This window comes from Girardinichthys multiradiatus, chromosome 24, assembly GCF_021462225.1.
Source record: "Girardinichthys multiradiatus isolate DD_20200921_A chromosome 24, DD_fGirMul_XY1, whole genome shotgun sequence".
Lineage (NCBI taxonomy): Eukaryota > Metazoa > Chordata > Actinopteri > Cyprinodontiformes > Goodeidae > Girardinichthys > Girardinichthys multiradiatus.
In genome coordinates, this window is record NC_061816.1 from 18,083,827 (window position 1) to 18,102,613 (window position 18,787).

At 41.1% G+C, this 18,787-nt stretch overlaps 1 protein-coding gene across 3 annotated transcripts in view; it reads right to left on the reverse strand.

The window, feature by feature from the left end:
* Nucleotides 1-2,981: 2,981 nt before the first annotated feature.
* The window catches only part of xirp2a (xin actin binding repeat containing 2a), a 76,095-nt gene continuing 60,289 nt past the window's right edge, over nucleotides 2,982-18,787 (reverse strand). For all 3 annotated transcript variants that reach the window (XM_047355501.1, XM_047355502.1, XM_047355503.1), the window contains 6 exons: nucleotides 17,007-17,087; nucleotides 16,793-16,862; nucleotides 16,335-16,438; nucleotides 5,723-14,966; nucleotides 3,204-3,337; nucleotides 2,982-3,123 (listed from right to left, as the gene is read on the reverse strand). In XM_047355501.1, coding sequence (XP_047211457.1) covers nucleotides 3,243-3,337; nucleotides 5,723-14,966; nucleotides 16,335-16,438; nucleotides 16,793-16,862; nucleotides 17,007-17,087 — 9,594 coding nt within the window. In that variant the 3' untranslated portion in view covers nucleotides 2,982-3,123; nucleotides 3,204-3,242. The remainder of the gene's footprint in view (nucleotides 3,124-3,203; nucleotides 3,338-5,722; nucleotides 14,967-16,334; nucleotides 16,439-16,792; nucleotides 16,863-17,006; nucleotides 17,088-18,787) is intronic.

An 18,787-nucleotide genomic window follows, 5' to 3' on the forward strand; every position in this document is an offset into this window, starting at 1 on the left:
GCCTAATTAAAAAGATGCCACGCAGCATATCAGAACAGGATGCTTAGTTGTACAACGGGCAACAGAAAATAAATCTGCATGACTCACAAGGAAATTGTGAAGTCATCACTTTAATGGCACTCTGTGGCTGCTGTAATTAACACAGGCATATATTCTCTTCGCAGTCAATTACTCCACGTGTTAAACCTGTAAGTGGGAAGAGTGGAAAAATATGTAAGGGCTGACAAAAGCCACCTAATGGGAAAATCTGTAAGTTCTATAGCAGGCTGTTATCAAGGAAAATCAATATGCCTTTTTCCAGAGACCTCAGGTGGAGTGAGTTTTCAAGGTGGGTTATGCATGGCCAGCCACATTTAAAGCTACAGTAACACTAATCCATGAGGTAAAATACTGTTAACTATTATGTGTATTAATATGTTCCAATTAGTATATATTACACTTAAAGATTTAAGGTAGTGAAGTTGTTTTTCTCCAGATAACTACGGTGCACTGCAAAACATTTAGTCACATTACCAACCCAAACTTTGATTATTTTATTGAGAATTTGTTTGATAGACTAACATGGTAGTTTATAATTGTGGAATGAAATAAAATGACACAGGGAATTCAACATTTTTACAAAAAAATCTGAGAAGTGTGACGTGCAGTTGTACTTCGTCCTTTTTACTCTGGTACCCATAAAATAAAACCCAGTGCAACCAGCTATAACTATTAAAAATATGACAGATATGGCAAGCATTTTTCAACGCCCCTCAGTCAACACTTTGTAGAAGCAACTGTTGTAAGGTTATTGAATTCATACAGATTTAATTACACATAGATGGACAGTTGGCTGCGCTGAACTTTATTTTGGGGTATCAGAGTAAAGGCGGATAACTTTTCAAATTCAAAAGTAAAAAATTGTGAATACCACAATTTTTAATTCAGGTTCACAAATATGTGCTACTTTGTGTTGGTTTATCACATAAAATCTCAATTGAATACATGGACATTTGTGGTTTATATGTGAGAAACTGAAAAAGTTTTCCTTTGAACCTTTTTGCAAAGGATTGTATGCAACAAACTTGTTACTGTGAAAAAAGAAAGAAGAGAGAAATGTTTTACCAAACTGTCAGATGTAGAGACCAGTAACAAGAGGGTTGGTACTAGCTGTAACGAAAGAAGAAGAGCTTTTCAACCTGTCCACGTAAAAATAATATTGGGTATGACAGAGGCAGGGTTGGGTCTATGTTGACTGCATCAATATGACAATCCAGAAAAAAAAAAGTGTTTTAATACAATTCCTGCCTGTCACCACACTCAGGGCTGGCAATGTTATATAGTCAAATATAAGAATCTTGATTTAAGCACGCGAAAGAAATAAACAAAATGAAAAGCGGAGAAATGTTTTATTCAGACACAAGGAAAGCTAATGAAGAAGCTGCATGACATACAAGGTGCACACCAGGTGCGTTCAGTCAGCATCAAACAAAGCTAAATAAAGAAAAAGGAGCAGATTTCAAACTCAGTACAAAACACAATCATTTCAGAGCAGTTCGTCTCTCCATGGACACAGAAGGGAAATTAAATATTGTCAAGAACTGCCTGATTGTTAGCTGTATCGGCCAAATTCAAGAGCCATTGCTGTCCACGCTATCATAGCATCTGTTCCTCTTGATCATCTCCTCCACTGTCAGGCCTTCTTCCCCCCCTGTCCAGACAGATGTGTCACACCTGTCTGTGCTCTGGTCTGCAGCAGAGCAAACGGCGCTCTCTGTCTCTCTATCTTTTCCCCTCTCATCTCTTTTCTCTAGCCCGAAATCCAAAAGGTCATCTAGCGCCGACACCACTGGCCTCCCCCCGGCAGACTGACTGAAAATGTTGGATCTGAAATCAGATAGCAAACCAGTGCTGCTGCTTGTGCTCAGGCCAGCGAAAATATCAACAAGGAAGCTTGATGTGTCAATCTTTTGTTCTGTGGCTGTGTGTTTGAAATCAAGCGCTCCCTCGGCTGTGTCTGTGAGAAAATGTGTGTCTGAAAAGCAGTTTGTGGCTTCGGTACGTCTGGCATCTGCTGGCACGGAAGCGTCATCCCTCTGTGCCAAATAAAGAACTTCAATTGGCATCCAATCTGGGTCTTTACAGGTATCACTTTGAGCAGAATCTGATGCATCTTTTTCAAAGAGAGTCTGCTCATCCTTAATAAGGCTTTGACCCATGTCACATAAGCTCTGACTATTATTATTGTTATTATTGGAATTTCCATTCAGCCCCTGTGTTACTTCTATCTCCTCGTCTATTGGCGTGACTTTTACTGTCTCCCTGTTGTTCAAGATGTCATTATTTCCCTCATCTACCTCCTTCTGGGCTTCCTTTTTAAAAGCCGTACTTTCCGCCTGCCTGTCGTGTCCATTTACTCTGACTTCCTCCACCTTCTCTGCACTTTTATCTTCCTTTGCCTCCAGCACCTCCATGCTACTACCCCCAACTGCACTGACATTCTCTTTGTTTTCTTCTTTCTTCTCCACTCCAACTTGCACTTCAGAGTCCATTTCCAAGCCCACTTGAGCCACAGCATAAGAGACACTGTTTAATTCCTTACTTTCACCAGTGTGAACATTAGGCACTGGTTCCTTGGACACTACTAAAACAGAGCTCCCTGAAACCGTTGGAGACTCTACTTTCACACAGTCACTGTTGGCTTCCTGGGGTGTATTTTGTTCTAGAACAGCAGTCTCACTTAACGATGGCTTCGTAGGTTGATTTGAGAGGTAATTGTCTTGATGTGATACCTCTGGAGGGGGCCATGATGGCTTCACTAACTTCAACTCCTCCTCAACATTGAAGGATTTTTTTGGGGAGTCCACCTGTGGAGGCCAAACCACTGAAATCTTGCTGGTGGGCCTTTTGTTTTCTTCCTCTAATTTGTTGACAATCGTCTGTGTAGAGAGATATCTGGAATCTATGGCTTTCTTCTCAGGTGTTGGTGATTTAATGGGTGAATTCTTCTGGTTCTTATTATTCCAAAGCTCTCTGTGTGGCTTTTGTCCAAATCCTTCATCATAATTTCCTTTGGACTTGAATAGTTGCTTGTAGTGAGGCTTGCAGTACATTCGTCCATGGAGAGAGGCATAGTTGCCGAGACTATTTGAAAAACAATGAAGAAGAAAATTATTAAATCGCTCAAAACAAATTTACTGTGAAAACGTTTGAGTAAATACCACCTTAGTTTGCCTTTGCAGAGTTCACAGCGAAAGCAGTTTTTATGGAAGTTTTGTTGGTCTGCAATCAGGGATTCCATGGGGTATACCCTCTTCCGACACACCCTGCACAGCTCGGACTCTGGAATTCGAATTTTCTGCAAAGAAATCGCAACATTCATTCTCCACTCATGTTGATTCCTAACAAAATCATGGGTAATATTCTGGGTACAATTGTGTAACATTTTACGAGAAATAAATTTCAAATTTTTTAAAAGTAGAAAACACTTCAGCTGCTGTCTTACTCTGATTTTGCCTTATCTTAAGCACAAGTAGGTGTCACTTTTTTCTCATTTTTGTTGTTTTCTTTGTGCTTTGTGTGTGTCATTGTTTTGTATTGTGTGTCTGTTTTTCAATGAAAATGTAAAATATGCAGTTCACAGTGTTTTACTGCATCGGGAAGGGGTACATTACTTATGCCGTGATGGACGTTCTTTTTTTTTCAAAACCTAATGATGGCCTGATTATGAGTGCCCCTAAGTGGTGAAATATTCATGAGTTGATTTACTCAAAAAGTAGGTCAGGTTGCTGATAGTTGGAGCCATTCAAATCATTCAGCAGGCGAGGCAAGTGAATTTCTTGAGGGCAGACAGAGCATCTGCATAGCATACCATGACATTACATATTGTTATAATTGGCTAATTGCTGTAACATTTAAGAGGGATTTAAATTAATTTTGTCGCAACGGTGCTTATTTGCAGTACAGATGGTATGGGTTAGGAAAAAACTTGTTTCACTAATGTGGATATATTAAAATTTTGCAAGTTTAACCATGTGCAGGAGTTTCTCTTTCTTAGGAGACAAACTTGACAGCAATGGTTTTTACGCCACAGAATTGTTACTTGGTTGGTGTTCAAATTGCATAAGCTGCACTATCAGATGGGTATGATAATAAGCATTGATTAAGCAATATATCATAATTATATTCACATAAATAAATAATCATTTGTGAAAATCGACATTTAATTTTTAAACAGAAAACCTCTCGCAATTATCAGAAAGCAACACACTATTGATACTACAGGCAATGTTGTGAAGAAGTGTGTTCCAATTTTCACATTAATGGGTGAAGTCTTAGCTGAAAAGGAGGTCTAGGGTGACCAGGGGCCAGTGGCCAGCCAAAGCCAGCCCAAGTGCTGGGTGCTTCTTCAAATCATCCAGGTCTTTAAAAAGGGTTTGGGTAGCCACATGCTTTTCAGAGGCACTAAAGCTTGAGCAGAAGCATGTCTAAGAGGAACTGCCTTGCATGAAAGCCACAAACACAAACGCAAGTAGTGTTAGCAAAGCATTATTTTGGCTAACCCAATATATGCTACACATCAGGGCGATCTTAGACTGCTATAATTTCAAATGAATGAGAAATTCCTGATCAGAGTGGGTCAATAATTAAATCCCTACCCTATGTACACACAGTCTGTGGCTACAACCGATAAAATGGTTTGGTCCTTGGATCACCTGAGATGACAACGCATCAGTCTACCTTCAAAGTCAAAGTCATTCCTGACAATTTACAGTGATTTACTGGATTTCTTCACTCTAACATTCTGAGCACTGAGCAAAAATCATTTTGTGTCCAGAGCCTTTTTTGCAATGCTTTATTTTTTTAATCAGTCATAGAGGTTAACCTTTTAGATAACTTTATAGATCCCTGAGGAGCAGGGTAAAAATATTTAAGGAGCCATTTTCTATCTCAGACTAAATATTTCTTCTTTCATAACCATAAAGCTTAACTAACATAATAATAAAAACTGGCAACTGACAATAAAAATAAAAATTTGGCTGCAAAAAGTGAGTATAAATAGCATTTATAACAAGAATTGTCTTTACAGAGCATATTCATGTCAATTATTTTCATTTAAATTTTATATGACCATTTAAAAATTCAGTTGATAAAGTAAAACATTATTTAACTCAGCCCAGAATATTTTCCATTTCATTTTTAAAGATTAATTTAAATTAAAGTGGATAAAAAACTATTTTGTGAGAGCAAAGCAATTTGATTTACCTGTGGTAATTATATCAACACAGTTTAAGTCTATCCTGAAGCTGCAAAAAAATATTAGTATCTTAGTTGCAAGACATTTTTAACCAATTTCTTTAATTGCTTAAAAATGTCCAGGAGGGCAGTTACTCAATTCTGAATAAACGTCAACAAAAAATATTGTTTTCTTCATGCAGTCTTCTCTTCACTCAGAAAAATTTGAAAACACACTCAGAGAAATATTAGCTTCACACATCAGAGGCATGAATAAACAGACCCAAGCGCAACCAGTGAATACAAAAAGCTTTGAAACTGCCAGTTGTCAAACATTGTGCTGCTCCAAGAGCAATAAAAATAAAAAAACACAAGTAACATTATCCCATAAAAAATATTTTCCACCCATTAAAGCTTCCAGTCCTTTCACACAGTGTAAGTAATGTCTCAAAGGAAGTTAAACACACCAGGCCTTTTTAGTATCCTCGTGCTGCACAGCTCAGTTTACCCGTCATAAAGGTCTCCTGCTGGTGTGTTATGGTTTGGGAAGTCCTCTGCTCCGTGACGCTAAAACCCAGGTTCTGAAAAACTCCTTGGCTCTCGGCCCATGACTGCTGAAGGTTTTTCAGCATTTTTTCCGCGGAGGCCTCGGGGGGCACAGAGACCGTTGGAACTGTACCCCTCACTACATCAGCGTAGGATGGAGGGTTACCACGAGTTAGCAAACTTCCAGAATGCATCTCACTAATTGTCTCTCTTGTCATGTTACCAAAGTCGTCAACGGTGCAGAACTGCTCAGTGACCGAAGTTGTTTCAGTGTGACCCCCTGGCTCAGGTTCTCGCCGTTCTATTTGTTCTCTAAGCTCTCGGGCTGCTTGAGAACCATGCTCTCCTGTCTCAAACACATCCTTTATTGCTTTGACATTAAAAGTAGGGATTTCTTCAGTTCTTGGGGTATGTGCTTCAGCTTCTGTATCCTCAATATCACTCTCGAGTCTCTCTGAGATGACAATAGGATCCTTTCTTGTGTACATTTTCGGTTGGTGAGACTCAAATCTGTTCACTAGCTTTGATAAATCAACCCTTGGGAGATCTTCTTTCATAAGGTCTGTGGTCACGATCTCAGTGGTGTCCTCAGCATCAGGTCCCAAACGTTCAGGGATGTCAATGGGATCCTTCCTGGTATACATCTTGTTCACATCAGCCTTTTGCGCCTCCTCGAAGAAAGACTTTTTGTCCTTAACCGTCATCATGGAATCCCCCATCTCCGTAACATCCACCAGTCCATAGTCGCTTCTGTCAGCACCAGTCTCCATGTCACTAAAAGATGACGTGCGCTCTCTTTCACCGGCAAAATACTCTGGTACTGGCATGGGAGGAGGTGGTGTCATTCCACGTGAAAGTTTTGAGGTGGTATCCCTCAATTTCATGAGCTTTTCAGAGCGGCTGAGAGTGGGAGATGGCGTGGCTCTGCTGAAAGTAGATGTAGGAGTGTAAGTTCTGCGAGGAGGGGGCGGTGGTGTCCCAACTGACTTGTAAGGGGGAGGAGAAGGTGTCACTCTAAGTGGTGAGTCCACTCTCCTTGACTCAATTGTAATGAAAGTAGGTGATGGTGTACGAATGCTTGCTAAGGGGGAAGAAATTCTCTGACCAGTCACTTCACTCAGGTCCTGATGGACTCTGCTCTCCTGAACTGACTTCTTCTCTTCCACTACCTTCTTTTGTGTTTTGAACGAGCCACTGCCAGCCTTCAACATCTTTGCAGTTGCCCCACTCAAGACCTTCATGTCAGGTTTTGGAGGAACAGGTGGAGGCACAGGCGAAGGCACCGGTACAGGAACAGGTGGTTCTTCTTTTTCTTCTTTCACTTCCTTTTCTATTGCAGTCAGGTTTTTCTCCAAAACAATGAGTTTTGTCTGAATAATGTGTTTCACATAAGCCATCATCTCTTTCAACTTTTTCTTGCTTTGCTGTTTAGCAAGTTCGCTAAAATTCTTTTTCTCATCTAAGCCCATCACCCATTCAGGAACTTCGTCTATAGCTGCCCTGACAGAGTTGGAGTCTACTTTGCTTGGTGCACTCTCAAGTTCCTTTATTTTGGCAAACAGCTTCTGGATCACACTGCATTTCTCTGAATCTGTAATCTCCTTAAGCTGAGCTTCGTCTTTATGGGATACTTTACTTATACCTTTCGCCAACACTTCCTTTGACACATCATTTGACTTTCCTGCCTTTACCTGCATTTTAGTAGTCTCTGTTACTAATAGCTTGGTTTGCTGTTGCGTGCAAACCGCCTCTTGCTTCTGAATGTCCTGCTGAACCATTCTGTCAGTCACGACAACCTCCTTGTGTCTTTGAATATGTTCTGTCTTCATGCTCTGCTGGCTATGGGAGACCGACACAAGGCTTTGTCCTTGATGGGTTGGCACAGATGTTACCATAGCCACCACAGGCACTGAAACAGTAACCGATGGTGACAACTTTACTTCAGTCTCATTTTTTGTCACCTGCTTTCCCTTCTTTGTGTGAGTGTTCACATCAACCCCCTTCACCGGTGGAGGCACCTGATTTTTATTCTCTTTCACTTCTGTATTCAGCTCAGTTCTTGTTGAGGTAAGCTGGTTGCTTTCCAAATGCACTTTTGATTCAACTCTCTGTGACATCTGACTTTTCTCTCTTTTTAAATGAGTTTCACTTTTCATTATTTCTTTTTGCCCCAAACTGTCAGACTTTGCTCCTGTCTTCTCAGATGGCATTTTAAATGTTTTCATTTTAAAACTAGGAGCTACCTTTGGAATTTTAGTTGGCTGAGACGGACTCATTTTTCCCTCCTGTGTCAGAGGCACATTAATATTCTTTACATCCTCTGTTTTCAGTGTGACCGCAGCCGGGCTTTGAAGATTTACATTATCCCAGACAGCACTCTGTGTGGCAGTGTTGGACCTGGTGCTGGATTTCTTAATAAACTGCTGCTGCTCCGTGACTGAGACAGCAGCTACGTTCAAGCATGTATGGATTTCTTTTTCTGAGGCCTCGTGATGTGACTGAGACACAGAGGTATCAGTCGAGGTGAGGGCTTTTTTAGTGGCTTCAGTGCTGGAAACTTGCTTTTTATCTAAGGACACGTTTGAAGATGCAAGGGCTGAGTTTTTATTTTTTACCGAGACCGATGCTTTGCTCAAAGGAATTTGGGAAGGGGTTTCCTTGGCAGGTGAGTCTTGTGCCTTAATTTGTTCCTCATTCTTGGCTTTTGTTACTTCTAAAGCCACTTCTCTTTTAGCGCTCTCTGCTGCATAGAGTTCTGCACTGGTAGCTGAGGATTGTATATTCATTTGTGGTGAAGTTGGAGTCAAGACATTAATCTTTTCTTCTTCCTCCTTCTCTTGCTTTTGCTGGCGGTATCTTTCCTCTGCAAGCATGAGAGGGGTTTTAAATTTTCGAGGATATGGCCGATCCTTTGGGGCTGGAGCAGAGTCTGGAGGTGGAGGCAGTTTTATGGGAGGGACAAAGACTTTTTTGGGTGGCTGTGGACTATGCTTTTGCTCTTGTTGTACATAAGGAATGCTTGAAATTCTTGTTGATGACATAGCAGCTGCTTTAGACTGACTCCTTGCTTCAGTCTGTTGGATTGCTTCCTGTTTCACGTCTTGAACTTTAACCTCCTCTTTATGGACAGTCGGCACTGCTGTTTCTTGACCAGGAGGAAGATGAGGCAAAGGTGGTGGAGGGGTTGGTTGTTTTTTCTGCCACTTGGGTTTAAGTTGTGCAGGCTGCTTCTGAGGTTCTGGTTTCTTGGGTACTTTAAATGAAGTAACTCCAATAGACTTTCCTTGCTTTGCAGGAGGAAGTTGAGGCATTTCATTAAGCTCTTGCTGTGATGGAGGTGGAGGAAGAAAATCTGGTCCTCCTACAGAGGATGGCGCTGGTGGAGGGGGAGGCGGTGGGAAAAAGTCAGACTCAGACTTCATGCATTCTATGTGAGGTGGAGGTGGTGGGGGTGGAGGCGGCAGGTCGCTGTCCTGCCTCATGATATGAGGCTGACAACTCGGCGATGCTGGGCTCTCAGTCACTGGTGATGGTGGCGGAGGGAGGGAGTGCTCAGACTCTGAGGGTGGAGGTGGTGAGGTGGGTGGAGGAGGGAAGTGAATCTCTGGCTTTGTCTTTTTGATTACTCCTTTCCCTTTCATGTCCAGGTTCCGGTGATTACTCTTAAGATTTTTGAAATTCTGCTTTTGTCCTACAGCCTTGTTCTCCATTTGCTTTTGTGATATTTCCTCTGATACCATTACATTTTGTTTATGCCTGACAGTCTTTTCAGTAACTGTAGTCTGCACCTGTTTGATTGTTTTTGTCTCGCACATTTGCTTATTTGAAATATTCATCTGTGTTGTGTTTTGTACCTCATTCATCACAGTCACATCTGCAGCTTTATTCTCTGTTTGATCATTAATAGTCTTCTGTGTATTCTTTATCATAATAGGCTTAGGAGCTTGCATTTTGTGTGGGGGTAGCACTTTGTCTTTCTGTTCTTTTATGCTCTTCTGATGAGAGGCCCCAGCAGGATTGTCTGTTTTGACTACAGCAACAGAATGGTCCTCTTGGGTTATTACCTGCGTTTTCAGCAATTTGCTTTCATGATGCCTCTGTGTGTTCATCTGTGACTCTCTGCTCTGCGAGAGGTTTTTCACAGTGGGGGTTGTAGTGAGTGCAACATTCTCACTCATGACTTCATGTGAGCCTTCATGCTCCACTTGCTTTACACTTGATGGATTTTTCATGGGCATTTTTGCTTTCTTGGGAGGATGCATGCGTTTCTTGTTTGAATACTGTTTTCTTTGCATCAGGGACTTTATTGCCCCTTGAACATCCCCTTTAACAACCTCTTCTTTTTCCATATGTGTTGTCTCCTGGTCTTCATAAAGAGATTTTATGGATGTTTTCACATCTCCTTCAACACTTCCCCTACGTTGCATTTTTGGAGAGGTAGTTGGCTCCAGTAAAAGCTGAATGGTGGCTCTAACATCCCCTTGTTCGCTCACTTGGTGCTGGTAGGTCTTTTTCTCACTTGATGCCTCATGCAAATTTTGCATGGCAGTGTAAATGTCTCCTTTAATGATCTCCTCTTTCTCCATCTCTTTAACAGCTTGCTTAGCCTCCTCTAGACATTTCAGGGTCCCTTTTATATTACCAGGAACTAAATCATCAACTGTTACTTCTGTTTTTGAGGTTGCAGATTTCTCCAGTGATTCAAGAGCACCTCTTATGTCACCTTTAATGATTTCAGGCTTTTCCATGTCTTTGGCTTGACTCTTGGCCTCCTCAAGAGATTTCAAAGTGTTGGGAATATCCCCCTTAACTACCTCCTCTTTCTCTACAACCACTTTCTGATTGATGGCTTGGCTCAATAAATCAAGGGCTGCAGTAAGATCGCCTTTCACAATGTTCTTCTCCTCTAGGTTTTTGTAGGAAACAGTGGGTTCTGTCATGAATACTTTAACAATGCTGTGAACATCACCTGGTACTATGTCATCTTCTGCCACTGTGCGCCCAATCTGCTGCTGATTCTTCCGCAGTAAAAGTTTGGCCTCTTCTATGTCACCACCAATGATTCTCTCCTTCTGCACCTCTTCATAAACCTCATCAGATTCAGACTTAAGCTGTTTGAGGTAGTCCAAAGCTCCAGACTCAATGCATGTTGTGTAAAAGCTGACATTACCCCTTTCAGTGTCCTCAATCTTTATCCTTTTAGAGTCTTCTTCTCCTGAGTTGGACAGAAGACGGTGAAGAGTTTTGCTAACATTACCTTGAATTATATCCTCTTTCTCCAAACTAGATTGCTTCTCTTTATTTAGTAGAGAATAGATAGTCATCTTAATGTCACCTTTTTCATCTTCTTGAATCAGAATGCCACGCTTAGAGGACCCTTCATTCTTGAGCAGGTTGTTTATTGCCTCTTGAATATCCCCTCGAACAACTACCTCTTTCTGAACACTTGCTCCCTTCCCCTGGTTGAACAGCTGTTTCACTGTGGTGTTGATGTCTCCTCGTTCCTCTTTATCAATAGTTATGACCCTTTCAGTCGTCTCTGTGCGATTCAGTAGGTTCATCATTATATTGCTGAGATCTCCTCTAATGACCTCCTCCTTTTGGATTTGTGGAACCTCCTGGTTCAAGAGTTTGTACTTGGCCATGCGGACATCACCAATTTCATCTGCCTCAATCAGGATACCCTGGGAGTTCAGTATTTTCTGACAATAAAGTTCTTCAAGTGTCTCCTTGATACTCTTACCAATTATTTCTGTCTTCTCCACACTGCTTTCATTGAATTCATGAAACGGAGTAGTTTCAAACAGCCATGTAGTTGTCTTCACATCTGCCTGTGGGATTTCCTCCTTTATCACAGTAGGCTCTGTGCCATCAGTCTCTTTGATTCTGTCTAGGGGGTGCCTCTCAAAGAGCCACACAGACTGTTTAACATCCCCTTTCATCACTTCCTTCTTTGTCACTCTTTCCATTGCATCGTACTCTTCGGTATCGCGGCGGATATCGTCAATTGTGCGAGTTTCAAACATCCATGTCGCAGACCTGACGTCGCCTTTCTGAATTTCACTGACACTTACAGTTCTGATGTACTTTTGACACATCTCATCAGTCTCAAAACGCTGTTTGTTTGTCTTTACATCACCCCCTTGGATATCTGCAACTGTTTTTGATCTTACTTTTATTTCCTCTGTAATTTCATCCAAAGGTTGTGTTTCAAATTTCCACCTGGCAGAGCTAACATCTCCCTTATTAATGCCTTCCTCAGTCACGGCTTTAATAACATAGACCTCCTCTGAATCTCTAATTGAATCCAAGGGTTTTGTCTCAAACAGCCATCGAGCCCCCACCACATCTCCTCTCATGATTTCCTCTTTAGTTACAGTTGTCACTTCATGATAATGGCCCTCCTTATCACGGATGGCATATAGCGGCTGAGTTTCAAACATCATTGTGTAATTTTTCACGTCTCCTTTTACAATGTCATCTCCAAAGATATTAGTGAGTTTTGAAATATTTGTCTCTGTGGACTCATCTTTGATTTGATCCAGAGAGTATGTTTCAAAAATGATGCGGCCCTTGTCAACATCACCTCCCTGAACATCAGTTATAGTGCGGATCTCCCTCACCTTCGTGCTGTCATCACAGATAGCATCGATTGGTTGGTTCTCAAACATCCAGGTACAGTTGACCACGTTTCCTCTTTGGATGTCCTCAGCCTGCTCCCTCTTCAGCTTCAGCATCATTTCCTCTGATGTAGAGCTCATAATATCAGAGGAGTGATTCTCAAATATGTATTTCATCCTGGAAACATCACCAGACTGGATATTGATCTCCGTGACCCTCTTAAAAGAACTAATGTCCTCACCCGTGATGTTTTCCAGGTTCTCTGTTTCAAATAGGAAGCGAGCCATTTCCACATCCTTACCTTGAATGTCCTCTTGCTTTACAGTGCAGGTCTTTAGAATTGTCTCAGTTTCTGACTCCGAGTGATCACGAATGTTGTCAAGTGTCTGGGTCTCAAAAAGCCAAGTGCATGTTTTCACATCACCTTTTTGCACTTCCTCCACACCTGCTTCATTCTTTTCCACCTTTTCATACAGAACATCCATTGGTTGGGTCTCAAAAAGCCACCTACAAGTTTTCACATCCCCTTTCTCTATTTTAATATCTTTCTTAGTCTTATGTTCTTCCTCCTCAAAGTTACTGAAACATTTTATAGCATCGAGTGGCTGTGTTTCAAACAACCACTTGGCAGTTTTGACATCCCCAGACTCAATCTCCTGCTTGGAAATCCCTTTTATGATCTGGAACTTATTGATGCTTTCATCAAAGTCATCAATTGGACGTGTTTCAAACATCCACCTGCAGCTGCACACATCTCCCTTCACAATTTCCTCACGCCTCACGGTCTTCACCTCATGGTAGTGACCAAAGCTGTCCTGCATTGCATACATTGGAGTGGATTCAAACAATACTCTGTTGGACTTAACTGATCCACTTGTGACGCCTTCTACGTGGATTTTCTGTGTCCCTTCACATTTACTTAAATCTAAGGTTTCAAACCTCTCTTTGTAGTTTGTCACATCTCCTTTGTCAAGTGCTTCAATGTTCACAGTTCTTGTAATCTCCTTCTTTTCCTCCCGTATGTTCTCCAGTGGTTGGCTTTCAAAGACCCACTTCTGATGTCTCACATCACCCTTCTCTTCCTCAGAAGCAATGATTTTCTTAAGTGTTCCAACTTCATGGAGCTCTTTCAGATTCTCCATGGGTACTGTTTCAAATCGATGTTTGGTTGATCGAACATTTCCTCCTACAATCTCTTCTTGGGTCAAGGGTCGGGCATTGGCATTATCTTTCAGTGTATCCATAGGCTGAGTCTCAAAAACAAGACAGTGTCTCTTAACATCGGCTCCAATTATTTGTTCCTTCTGATTTCTAGAAGTCTCCAATTCCTCATCCTTAATGGTGTCAAGAGTCTTTGTCTCAAAAAGCCATCTGCCTTTGTTCACGCCAGATTGAATGTTGTCCTCCATGGAAATACCACATATCAGCTTTACCTTTGCAGGATCTTTGTTGATCATATCAAGAGGCTGGGTTTCAAACATCCATCGTGAAGTCGTCACATCTCCTTTCTCAGTCTCCTCCCGGCGGATGGTAGTAATTTCCAGCATTTCACCAGAATCCCCCCTGATGACACACATGGGCTGTGTCTCAAACATACGAGTGGTTGTCTTCACATCCCCCTTTATCTCTTCAAGCTCAGACTTCAGGTGCAGAAAGTGACTCTCCTCTATGGTTTCCATTTTACCCAGATAATCCAAATGCTGGGTCTCAAAGAGGTACCTGGCAGTTTTTACATCTCCGCCAGTGATGTCTTTGGTGACAACGAACTCGTTCTCCTGCTCTTCTTGGTAGATCTTATTCAGGCAATCCAGTGGCTGAGTTTCGAAAAGCCAGGTTGCAGTGCGTACATCCCCCCGTGCAAGATCAGTCTGTTTCTGAGACTCCTGGGTTGCATCTGCAGTCTCAGTCCCAAGAGCGTCCATGGGTTGAGTCTCAAACATCCAAGCTGTGTATCTAACATCTTTGCCAGCTATGATTTCCTGCTGGGCAATATTCCTCCCCTCACTTTCGTCTGGGGAGTCATCTTTGATTGTATCAAGCGGCTTGTTTTCAAACATCCAGCGCATTGACTGCACTTCCCCTTTGAGAATTTCTTCCCACTCCAGGTATTCTCTATCTGGGCTTGAGCATTCACTGGAGCTAACGCTGTCATTTTCAAACATATAGCATGTCTGCTGGACATCACCGACTGTTTCCTTGCTTTCCAGCTCTGCTTTTTCTGCCTCTGTAAGCTGACTCATGAAGTCTTCCTCAAGGTTCTTGCGCACTTCTGGATGTATATGCTTGTAGAGGCGTTTCAGCTCAGCCATGCTTTTGTGTTTGAAGTACTGTTTCTTGTCAAGAGTAAACTTTGTTTGGGAGCCTTTCTCTTGGGACTGGGAGGAGACACTATGTTCTTGTGTTACCTGCATCAGGTTTGCAGGCGGGGGAGGGAATTGTTCTGTTGCCTCATAAGCCACCGATGAGGTTGATGCAACTACAGAAGAAGTTTTTACAGTGGAAGATGAGTCATAACTTGTTACAGTTGAGGTGTTGGATGACTGGTTTACTGGTGCCCACTGAAACTGGTTGAAATCAACATCGACCTTTGGTTCAGAAGTTATTTCATTCATGGAGGGAAGGACAGCAAAGGAATAAAAAAAGTTGTTAGAGAGAAATTTTTTTTGTCTGTAAGTGATATAAAACGCAGAGAAAAGGACAACTGAATATAAAAACATCAAACAATAAATTTGACTTTAAAATAAATAAATACTCATTTCACTCGAAATTTTCCACATTTTGTTTTGTTAAAACCTCATTGTATTTTACTGGGTGTTTATGTGATACACCAATATAAAGTAGAGAATAACTGCGAAGGAAAATTATAAAACAGTTCTCAAAACTTTTCACAAATAAATACCTGAAAAGCAGAGTAAGCTCTGCATATTTGAAACATGGTTTGAAAAAGGATTTGGTTGAAATTACTGAGTTTACACAGAGTCTAAACGAACTCGATAAGCAAGCTTTTGTGATGAACTTGATAATTTTCAGGATGATTCAGAGAGAGAAGATAATTTCCAGAGGGATGTCGACAAGACAAGGCACTTGGAGAATTTTACTCTTCGTTAAATACTGAAATCTGAAACCTGCACAGAAGTATGAAAGAACAAGGCAGCAGTTGGTTTTTGAAGGAAAAAGTGTTATATTACTGTTTAACAAAATGATTATGCAATGTTTTCACTTTGATGTAAGAGTGAAAGTACACATGGGTTTGTACAAAAGAATGAACAAATGCATTATGGTGGTTGGGGGTGGGCACAGATTTCTGGTTGTTGCAAGAAGGAGGACTCTCAGCAGATGTTGGGAACCACTGGTCTGGATCAAAGTATATTCATGTGTTACAATGGCTTCAGCAAAGGACAGGCATGAATCCAAGTGGAAATCTGTGGTAAGACTCGATATTCCACAAACCACTCTTCATCCAGTCTGATTGAACTTGAGCCCTTTTGGAAAGAGTGGGCTGAATTCGAATGCACGCCATGCTTCTCAGATTTTTTGCAAACCCTACATTATACTTCCTTCACAATTATGTACATCTTGTTGTTTATCACATAAAATCCCAATAAACTGCATTGAAGTTAACAAGTTTAAACAAAAGGTGTAAATACTTGTACAGTGCTATACACTGTAAATACAGCTGTTTTCAATCGGTCAAGACCAGGCTTTTCATAATCAATATTTTGACACTACTAAATGAGCTGCAAACCTTAATGACAATTCTTCTTTAAGTAAAAGGTTTTCCTTTTAACAAGGGCAAAAGGTTTTTCTATCAGAAATCATTTATTCCGTCCCATTATTTTCCCCAATAGGTTCAATTTTCCTTGGGTAATTTAGTGAAGTGACATAATCTTCATGTGGATTCCCATTGAAAAAACAAACTATCATCAGATTAAATAAACAGACAGGATCATTACCTTAGTTTCCGTTGCTGGTGCTGCGTCCTCAATCGTCTTTTCATACTGTTGCTTCAAAGCCTGAGTGGAAACCTTTGGTAGGTCCTCTCCGCCGACAAGCATAACTGAATTAGACATAAGAAGAAGGTTGCCTCATTAAGTCATTTGAAGTGAGGAGGCTCAGGGGAATGGGGAAGAGAAATAAATCATTTCATTAAAAACCGGAGTAGTTTTCATTTTCTGAAACCATGCAGCAGTGATTGCCCAATTTCCACTTTCCAATAGGTTACCTCCCTGACTTTGCCCCGATTAGATTTGCTGCCATCCACTGAATAGAAAATCATCTGCACTCTGACTCGCTTTGAGAGCTCATCCCTTATTCTGCCCGAAGTGCGAACAATCATTAATATACAGGACCACAAGCAGCGTTGTGATAAAAACGCCCCAAATTACAATATAAAAGACATGAACAGAATAACCTGTTTCATTGTAATGGTTCCCATAACCGGCGGCCACATTGTTATGATGGGCTCCTTGATCATGGATCACCTGGGAAGGGACGATAGCAAATCATTAGCATGCCAGCCTGTTTCAAATCAATTAGACATAAATGACTATGGATGATGTTTATACCCTAACATACTATTTAGGACATTAGGTTTTGGTGAGGAAGTGAGATCTTTTAACAAATACCTCTTGTTGAGAAAGGCTTGTTGGAGGGATCATCTCTCTGACACTGCTTTTCACTGTCACCTCTGAGGAACTTGACATTTCCTGTCCAAGACACAGAACAATGGTAACACTGACATGGAACAACTACTACAGTGACGGCACATGGAAGAAAGTCAATAATGTTTAGTTATGTAGCACTTTCCACAAATAAAAGTCACAGTGAAAACACCGATGACAGATTAAAAACAGCTTATAGTGCTGTGGAAAAGTAATTACTCCCATACAGATTTCTACTGTTTTTGCGTTTTTACTGTTTTTCCCACATTTTGTGTTTAAGATCATCAAACAAATTTTAATTTCCCTAAATAACTACAAGAAGCAGCTTTTAAATAATAATTTAGCTTATTAACGGAAAAAATATATCCAAACCAGCCAGGCCCTATTTGAAAAGTAACTGCCCCCTGAACCTAATACCTGCTTAAGGCACCCTTGGCAATAGCAACTACCATTAAGTGTTTGTGATAACTGGCAACAAGTCTTTTACATCACTGTGGAGGAATTCTGGACCACTCTTCTTTGCAGAAGAGACGAAATCAAGGTTCCATCAAATATGATAAAGCATCCAGGTCCAGAAGCACCCACATAGCCCATCACTATATCCCCACTATGTTTAACTGTCATTAAGATGTTATTTTTATTTTGGAATTAGTGTTAGTTTCACACAAAAGGCCATTTTTGCCCAAACAAAATGGTAGCAAAATTGATGGGACTGATGATGACTGTTTAGTTTGTTCCTGTTAAAATTCAAGCAAAATGGACATGGCGCGTGGTGTAGCGGTAGAGTTCATGACCCATAAACTGAGGCTTCAGTCCTTGACTCTGTCCTGGGTTTGAGTCCCGACCCTGGAGACCTGTGCTGCATATCTTCCCCCTCTCTCTACTGTAATTCCTGTCTGCCTACTTTTGAAAAATAACAAAAATAAAGGCCACTATTGCCACAAAACAAATATAAAAAAAAACATCCTAGCAAAATTATTTTGTGCAATCTGGCAATCATCCACAGTTTAGGTTTTTGACACCTGCAGTTTGAGTTAAGATATATTGGAATTATGCTCAAGTGACACTAAATTAGTAGTTTAAGACAATTTATGAAACACAGATCCTCAGCTGGATTGTAATAAAGATTATAAGAGTCCCTTATAATCTGTCCCAGTGGAAGTAGTAAAATAAGAAAACGGGAGCCACGACACATCCTTGAGGAACCCCACAGGAAAGAGATACTTTTTCTGATGTGACCTGATTCAAAAGAAAAAACTCCCGTCTGCATTTAGAAGAGAGTAAATTAAATCCCCAAATGAGTAAGGAGGTTGAAAAGACAGCCAGAGGGTATTACGCAGTTTTTTTTTGACCAATCAATGCAATGACCACATTTGCTCCTGTAAAGTAACAGGAGCAAATGCACACCAGTTATCAGGGCTGAGGGAATCCTTGGGAAAATGCAGAAAAAATGGTGTGTATGAAATCACCCAAACCCAGCTCACAGAGGACAGCACACACAAAAGCACCCAACAGTGTTTTATCACCTCCTGACTGTGAGCTGTAAGAAACGGTGGGTGGGTAAGTAATTTTTGCATTGTGGAGAAGCTTAATAAAATCCCTTCTGTGGCTGGTAACAAATGTTTTTTCATTACTGCGCTGCTTCCAGGGGAGCTGCTAAGTTTGAATTCCGCCAAAGGAGGATTTCAGTGTTGGAGAGAAACAGCAGATTACAAAAACTGCACAAAACCGAATCTGGCATTTCC